Source organism: Anolis sagrei, chromosome X, assembly GCF_037176765.1.
Source record: "Anolis sagrei isolate rAnoSag1 chromosome X, rAnoSag1.mat, whole genome shotgun sequence".
In the NCBI taxonomy this organism is placed as follows: Eukaryota; Metazoa; Chordata; class Lepidosauria; order Squamata; family Dactyloidae; genus Anolis; species Anolis sagrei.
Window position 1 is genome coordinate 93,163,071 of NC_090034.1, and position 9,105 is coordinate 93,172,175.

General features: G+C 41.0%; 1 protein-coding gene across 1 annotated transcript; it reads right to left on the minus strand.

The window, feature by feature from the left end:
* Positions 1 to 3,344: 3,344 nt before the first annotated feature.
* LOC132781696 (probable G-protein coupled receptor 33) lies at positions 3,345 to 7,926 on the minus strand. The gene is made up of 2 exons (XM_060786093.2): positions 7,832 to 7,926; positions 3,345 to 4,573 (listed from the first exon to the last, which is right to left on the minus strand). Exons 1-2 carry the CDS (start codon positions 7,871 to 7,873, stop codon positions 3,485 to 3,487), a joined length of 1,131 nt encoding a protein of 376 aa, XP_060642076.2. The 5' UTR covers positions 7,874 to 7,926; the 3' UTR covers positions 3,345 to 3,484.
* Positions 7,927 to 9,105: the final 1,179 nt, after the last annotated feature.

Genomic DNA, 9,105 nt, shown 5'->3' on the forward strand with positions numbered 1-9,105 from the left:
GTGAGTTGAAACATTCACACCTAGCTCCAGCAGACAAGAGTCCTTTGTCCCACCCTGGTCTTTCCACAGATATATAAACCCTTTTTCCTAGTTCCAACAGACCTCACTACCTCTGAGGATGCTTGCCATAGATGCAGGCGAAACGTCAGGAGAGAATGCCTCTAGAACATGGTCATATAGCCTGAAAAAAACCTACAACAACCCATTTTTTGCCCTGTTTAAAACCTGTGATTTAGTAAAAAGTGAAAGATTTATACGATTTGAAGAGAAACCAGAGTTAGCACGACACGGAGAAGGAGATTCGGGAGTCAACAACAACCCCCCACCTCAACTTTCCAACTCTGATCCCATTCCCCCTGACCCGTTGTTATTCCTGCACGTCCCCAATCTTTCCTGCTAGATCAGTGGTTCTCAACCTGGGGTCTCCAGATGTTTTTGGCCTACAATTCCCAGAAATCCTAACAGCTGGTAAACTGGCTGGGATTTCTGGGAGTTGTAGGCCAAAAACATCCGGGGACCCAAGGTTGAGAACCACTGTGCTAGATATTTCCCTTAATTTCCCCCTTCCCACCAGATCCTCAGTTTTTACCCGCTGGACCCTACCCTTTTATCCCAAGACACACCTCCCCCAAGTTTTTATTACTGTAAACACTGAAATGCATTCAATAAAAAAAATTATTTTAAAAAACCCCGTGATTTAGTGCTGTCTGGAAGTTGGGGATACAGGATAAAAATGGGGAAATCATGAATACTGCACCCCCCACATGCACATGTTATTTCTTTTCTTTTCCTGAGAGAGAGAGAAGACATCTTTAATGAGTCTCCAATCTGTTATGCCCTCTCCAATTCTTGGAAGATGCATCTACACCAGGGGTCCTCAAACTTTTTAAACAGAGGGCCAGGTCACAGTCCCTCAAACTGTTGAAGGGCTGGATTAGAATTTGAAAAAAAATGAATGAATTCCTATGCACACTGCACATTTCTTATTTGTAATGCACAAAAACACTTAAAACAATACAATGAAGAACAATTTTAACAAATATAAACTTATTAGTATTTCAATGGGAAGTGTGGGCCTGCTTTTGGCTGATGAGATAGGATTGTTGTTGTTGTTGTGTGCTTTCAAGTCGTTTCAGACTTAAGTTGACTCTAAGCAAAGGCCAGGTAATTAACCTTGGAGGGCCGTATTCGGCCCTAGGGCTTTAGTTTGAGGACCCCTGATCTACACTATAGAATGAATGCAGTCTGACACTATTCTAACCCCCATGACCCAATGCAATGAAATCCTTTGGTAAAATTCCAACTCCCATGATTCCGTAACACTGAGTCATGGCTGTTAAAGTGATGTCCAACTTATTTCATTCTATAGTGTGGATGCAGTCGGAATCCTATGAACAGACCTCACAACCTCTGAGGATGCCTGCCATAGATGCAGGCGAAATATCAGGAGAGAATGCTTCTAGAACATGACCATACAGCCCGAAAAACCTACAACAACCCTCTGAACAGTGTTAGAAAATTTTGTATCCATTAATTACACGTATAACCTTTGATTCAATGGGCTCAAAGAAGCATGCCTTCTCACAGTTTCATACACATAACATTCTTGTGGGGGAGTTCAAATAGAAAGTATTCTACCTGAAAGTCATTCAGTGAGATTCAAGGCTCACAAGGAACTAAAAGTGACATTATTCCCAGTTCTTTCGAAGACTGGGGCCACCATTCTGAAACAAAAAAGCAGTACGTTTTATAATGATTAGCCCATCGGCCGTATCAAAACACTTGACAAACACATTTAACACATACAACATGCAACATACAGTACAACAAAAGTTAAAATAAACAAGCTGTAAATTGCAGCAATCATATGTTTCATGCTTATGTCGATGTTTGATGTTTTTATAGTTTTAATCTACAGTTATATGTTATTGATTTAGATATGTGATTTTTTAAAATATATGTGAGGCATTGCATTTGCCATTTATTATGTTGTAAACCACTCTGAGTCCCCCCAGAAGTGAGAAAAGTGGTATAGAAATGCAGCACTGCCCAAACATGAATCAAGGAACATAAAAGGCACTACAGACTACTTCAACCAGAGAAGTCAGCCAAAGCAGAGCACCTGATGAACCAACTTGGACATAGCATATTATTTGAGAACACAGAAATACTGAACCACTCTAACAACCACTATGTCAGACTACACAGAGAAGCCATTGAAATCCACAAGCAGGTGGACAATTTAAACAGAAAGGAGAAAACTATGGAAATGAACAAAATCTGGCTACCAGTATTCAAAAACTCTAAAATCAGGACAGTAAATAAAGAACAACACTCAAAAACAGGGGAATTCCAGACAAGAAACAACCAGAGCCAGATAACACCTCCCAATAAAGGATTCCCCCAGGCAGTAAGAAGCCAGACCTTGAAACTGCTAGGTCATTATATGCTAATCAAGGTGGCCAATTGCAACATTCACACCTACCTAAAACAGACAAGATTTCTTTCTCCCACCCTGGACATTCCACAGATATATAAATCCCATTTTTCTAGTTTCCTACAGACCTCAAAACCTCTGAGGATGCCTGCAATAGATGCAGAGGAAATGTCAAGAGAGAATGCTTCTGAAACATGCCCATCCAGCCTGGAAAACTCACAACAACCCAGTGATTCCAGCCATGAAAGCCTTCACCAATACATTGCTCCTATACTGTTGCTGTAGAGAAATTCCAGAGGATACTGTTTTGGGTTTTGTTTTTTTAAGGAGATTAGAAACTTTAAGAATTTCCTAAAAATTAGTGGATGACCCAAACATTCAGAAACTTGGGAGGGGGGGAAGGCTTGCAGTGGTAAATGTGCCATCCAAGTGTGCCCATTTTTGTCCCAATAGCCCTAAAAATAATAAAAAGGGGAGCCTCAGAAGTTCCCCCATTACTGCCAATGGGCTGAATCTTCCCGGAGCGAAAATAGAACTTCTGTCTGATGGACCTGAGAAATCATATTTTCCCCTTCCAATTTTGGGAATTTCCCCAAAAAATGGAACTCCTCGAAAAATGAGACCAAAAATGGAATGGATTTTTGACAATTCACACATCCCTAGTTGTTACACAGTGGCATACCTCTGTTTATCATTGTAAACTTTTATTTTTGCTGAAGTAAGCTTTGAACATGTTTTACATGACTACATAAAACACAATTATACCAAGAAGAAAATGAATGTCCAACTGTTCTTAGAGCAATAAACTCCCCAAAAGCAGATAGAAAATGGTGTGAACTTCCATTATTATTATTATTATTATTATTATTATTAATCTTTATTTATACCCCGCCACTATCTCCACAAAGGGGACTCGGGGTGGCTTACTTGAGGCCAAGCCCAATAATACAATTACAATAAAATGAATACAAAACAGCAAAAATAACAACGCAATAAAATAAGGCAATAACATAAGTGAACATAAGAACATAACAGAGCAGTGCAAGGCTACTTCTTGGCAAAGCCATGTTTTGAGTTCCCTTGAGCTCCAAACTGATGTTGCTGTTGGTCGTCTCCAGCTGCCATGTTTGCATTGTCAACAAATAAGAAAGGAACATCTGCAAAATCTCTCTGAAGCAGAGTGACAATGGATGTCTTGAAGACCTGTTGGAATTTCTGTCCAACAAAAAGATAAAGACTGGAGGTGAAACAGAAATTGAAACACAGGCCAGCCCTCATAACTACACTTAGAAAAAGATGTATTCCATCAGGAAGTTCGCCCAATAGCCGAGAAGCATAGTAGAGATGGTATGGAAGCCAACAGATGAAAAACGATAGCACTGATGTGATGAGGATTTTAAATGTTTTCCTATATTTTCCCACTAATCTTCTTTTCTTAATTTCTTGTCCAATCTTATAGTAACATCCTGCTATAATTAAGAAAGGAAGCAGGAAGGCCAATAGGAATCGTATGACAAAGAGAACCAACCGAATGCGATATGCCAGTGCATCTCTTTCTGTTTTTTCTGCATCAAGAAAAAATGTGTAATTATTTTCACATATGATCCTTCCATTTGTTCCCTCATGAGTCTCCCGAAAAATCAGGTATGGGACACTGAAGACTAAAGAAACAAGCCATGTTCCTGCAATGATTCGTTGGGCCCTGGATATTGTGCGGTTGTGCTGGGACCAAATGGGATGGCATATCGTGAAGTAGCGATCCAGGCTTATGATGGTGAGGATAAATACCTCAAAAAATATTCCTAGTGAACCGAGAGCATTGAGAACCTTGCACAGAACCTTACCAAAGATCCAGTGAAATCCAAGGAGGCCGTGCACAGCAAAAAAGGGCATGATGGAACTGACTATTAAGAAGATAAGAAGTAGGTGACGAAACCAGAGGATATTCACTGTGCTCTTCATCCTTACCACCAGCACCCAGAGAAACAGTCCATTTATGGTTGTGCCAACTAGGAAAGATACCAACAAAAAGACAGTAATGATAACATTGGTGGGGTTTATGGCAATTGGAGAGTAAGTGGTGTTCATTCCCATCTCTGAAATGTTTGCCACAAAGATGTCTATGCTCTCATTGCCCTGGAAGAAAATGGAAAGAAACAAAATGGTAACAAGTGAAATGACAAGAGAAAAAAAATAGAAGCAATTACTAGGGCTGTTCAAAATTATGTTTGAAGTTCACTGGTTTTAATTCACTGTTATATGCTCTTTTAATAAAAAAAAATCCGTGCCAGGAGCAACTTGAGACACAAGTCGCTTGTGGTTTGTGTCTGAGAGAATTGGCTGTCTACAAAGATGTTGCCCAGGGGACGCCCGGATGTTTTGATGTTTTACCATCTTTGTGCGAGGCTTCTCTCATGTCCCCACATGGAGAGCTGGAGCTGATAGAGGGAGCTCATCCACACTTTCCCTGGGTTCGAACCTCTGACCTGTTGGTCTTCAGTCCTGCCGGCACAAGGGTTTGTCCATTGCACCAACTGGGAGCTCCGTTTTAGTGATGTGGTGTATTTTAGTGATGTGATGTATTTTATATTTTGTGAGGCATCAAATTTTGCCAGTTACTTGTTGTGAACCGCTTGAGTCCTTGGGGGTTGCAGAAAGTGGTATATAAATGAAATAAATAAACACATACATACATAATTATTGTTAGTCCTTGTAAATCAGATCAAATTTGTTAAATTCATACTTATGGCGTGATATTGGACACATGGGCATGACCCATGCCAAAAACTTAAGAACTGAAACTTATCCAATATTTTTTATTAGAATTTTGAAAATATTGGAAGCCTCCCAAAGTCAGCTTCATTATCGGTGAAAGCAAGCAAAGCAAAGTCAATAAGGCTACCATTTGTCTTTAAATTAATGGCCTTTCTCCATTAGGAGAGGGAAAGCAGCAGGGAGAAAGCAGAGTTTGTTGAGAAAGAGACTGAGAAAACACAGAATTCTGAGAAATTTAGTTTGGGAAGATGAGGAGCCCTAGGCTCAAGAATTCAAAAGGCCCTGCCCTAAACTACATTTCCCAGAATTCTGCTCAGCATCAGAAAGACCCAATCAGAGAGAGAGATTTGTCCCTCCATAGCAACAGCCAGCCATAGTTCCAATAAATTGTTGAATCTGCAAAGAGGAGGACTGACTGATACTTCTAGTAAATACATCTCTGTATATTAGGAAAGAAATTCCTCAATGAAAGTTATATTGGATAAGATGAGAGGCATTCAATAAGATAGCTTTTGTGGCTTTCTTTTCTTTTTCTTTTACAAAAAATGGTCAAAACTTTTTTTAAAAATCCCTAAAATCAGTAGAAGTATGAATATTTCTGAAATTTGGGGGGAATGATTCCTTGTTATCTTGCATCATTGCACAGAAAACTGAAGGAAATAACTCTTGTAGTTTTTTTAAATGTTTATAAAAAATTTGAAAATTCCTCAAAAGTCCATGGATAAGTGAAACATTCTGAAACTTGATAGACTAACAATAGTAAATGTGTTCTCCCATCATAACAAGTTTCACCCTAATAGCTGTACAAATGAGGGAGAAAGGAGCCCCTGAATTTTTCCCACTTGAACAGTTACTATAACAAAAAGTAACAAAATTTCATTATTATAGTAACAAAATTTTAACTAAACAATACTTTAGAAACACTTTAGAAACAAAACACCAACACCTCCTAACTTTATAATGTGTTTTTAAACTTTTTTTCATCAATCACACAGCCCTAGGTTACTGGCTGAGCGGGGAAAATGTAATTATGGGAATGGGGAAAAGTGGCATTCTAGGTGATATCTGAACTTTGTGGAGAGAGGCCTAAAGATAATTGCTAGCCCCAACCACTGTAGAATTAAATTCTGGTTGGTAACAATATGTAGACTCCAGCCAGTGTCCTAGACTTGACAACTGCCCGTATATTTAGAGCAAGCTTCAGCACCTGGATAGCTTTCATAGCACTTGGATGTTCTGCTTACAGCTGGGAGACTCTGAAGAAAGCCATAGTTAAAAATCAAATACCCGGCAGCATCAGAGCGGGTAGAAACATATTATATGCACACATACAAGCACAACAAAACAGCCAAGTAGACAGGTCTAAAATAAGTGGGGAAATTCAGAAATCACTGACTGCACAACACCTTCAAAAGATGCTTCCCAAGTTTTGACTTAACATTTATTTATTTATTTATTTATTTAAAACATTTATATTCCGCCCTTCTCACCCCGAAGGTGACTCAGGGTGGAGCACAGCATATACACGGCAAACATTCAATGCCAGGACACAAATTCACATACAATACATAAACATTAAAAACAGTTATCAAAATATTAAAATACACCATTTAAAACCGTCCTAGTCATCCGCATCAGATCAATTGGCCCGGTCATCTTTCCTATTGCCACTTTATTGCCCTGTCCCGAAAGCTTGGTCCCACAGCCAAGTTTTACCATCCTTCTAAAGGACAGGAGGGAGGGGGCCAACCTGATCTCACCAGGAAGGGAGTTCCATACAGGGAGCAATTACCGAGAAGGCCCTGTTTCTCATCCCTACCCATTGTGTCTGTGACAATAGTGGGACGGAAAGCAGGGCCTCCCCAGAGGATCTTAATCTCTGTGATGGTTCATAGGGGGAGATGCGTTCAGACAGGTAATTTGGGCTAAGGCCGTTTAGGATTTATAGGCCAAAGCCAGCACTTTGAATTGTGCCCGGTAGCAAACTGACAGCCAGTGGAGCTGGCATAACATGGGAGTTGTATGCTCCCTGTATGCCACCTCAGTTATTAACCTGGCTGCCTCTTGTTGGACTATTTGAAGCTTCCGAGAAGTCTTCAAAGGCAACCCCACATAGAATGCATTGCAGTAGTCTATCCTAGATGTAACGAGAGCCTGGACCACCGTGGCCAAGTCTGACTTCCCAAGGTACATCTGCAATAGAAATATATAGAAGTCTATTTCAACTTCTACCAGCTCCAAACCATTTCCGTTCCCACTTGCACTTTCTGGATAATAACCACTTCCCGTGTAATTATGGTTATTATATCCCAAAGATGGATGGATATGGAAAATAAATTTGAGGCAGAAGCAAATAATGGGAAGGAAAGGGGGCTAGGAAAACCCAGAAAAAAATAGAGTAAATAGAATCACTTTTCCTTTGAGAGATGGAAACCAAGACTGATGAACTCTATTGCCAATAACACCTCACACTATTTAAGCACTGATCCTTACCCCTGCCTTTTGACCACCTCAATATCTTATGCTGCATATCTATGAATATCAATAAATATAATCTCAGAAAGGTTTAAACAACAGGAATGATACATTCCCACCCCTCTTCAGACAAGCCCCACTCACATAATTGCCTTGATCGAGTGATCTGGAAATGGTAGCTCTCATCCTTTTCTGCCTTGCAATTCAGCCTGCGAGAAAGGAAAATAGCATCTGTGAGATTGTGAAAAAGTTTAGTGGAAAATGAAAAGTATTGTCATGGTGCAAATTACTTACCCATGAAAACCACTTCCTGATTTACAACTATGTGGAATTGTGGTTCTGTTTTTGCATTTCCCAAATTGATCTTTACTATTCTCAGCAAAACGCCTGCGCTAACATCTCAAGAGTCTTGGTTGATGTGTACAGGAGATAATTTTGCTCTTGCGTGCACTTGCTAATGATATTATCTCCCAAGTGAAGTCAGGCTGGCTTCATCATAAATGCACCTCTGACTGATGGCCAAAACCCTTATCAGTTCCTATGTTCTTTTGGTTTTATAAGTGGCCTTTAAATAGTTTTAAATTTGTTTGGGAAAATGTTTTTAGCTGATTTTAGGATGTCTATTTGGGAGACATGGTGATTTTTTTTTTCATATCAGAAGCAACTTGAGAAACTGCAAGTCGCTTCTAGTCAGGAGCAACTTGAGAAACTGCAAGTGTGAGGGAATTAGCCATCTCCAAGGATATTGGGGATGCCCGAATGTTTTGCCATCATGTCCCCACATGAGAAGCTGGAGCTGACAGACAGGAGCTCACCCAACTCCCTGGATTTGAAGTGCTGACCTTTCGGTCAGTGGTCCTGCCAGTGCAAGGGTTTAACCAATAGTGCCACCGGGGGCTCCACCATAGTGATAAAGGAGCCCAATAAAAATAAACCTTGTTGTCTTGGTTTTTAGGCATGTTCCTGGGGTTCTGAACAGGGTATAGGGTTACAGCCTGTGCTGGATGGGGTCGCACTCCCCTTGAAGGCGCAGGTTCGCAGCTTGGGTGTGACCCTGGATTCATCGTTGAGCCTGGATCCCCAGGTTTCAGCAGTGACCAGGGGAGCATTTGCACAGCTCAGGCTCGTGCGCCAGCTGCGCCCGTACCTCGGGAAGTCTGACTTGGCCACGGTAGTACACGCTCTGGTCACATCCCTCCTTGACTACTGCAACGCTCTCTACGTGGGGCTGCCCTTGAAGACGGCCCGGAAGCTCCAGCTAGTCCAGCGCGTGGCAACCATGTTACTAACAGGAGCGGGACGCAGGGAGCACACAACACCCTTGTTGTTCCAGCTTCACTGGCTGCCAATCTGCTACCGGGCCCAATTCAAGGTGCTGGTGTTGGCCTACAAAGCCCTAAACGGTTCCGGCCCAAAAT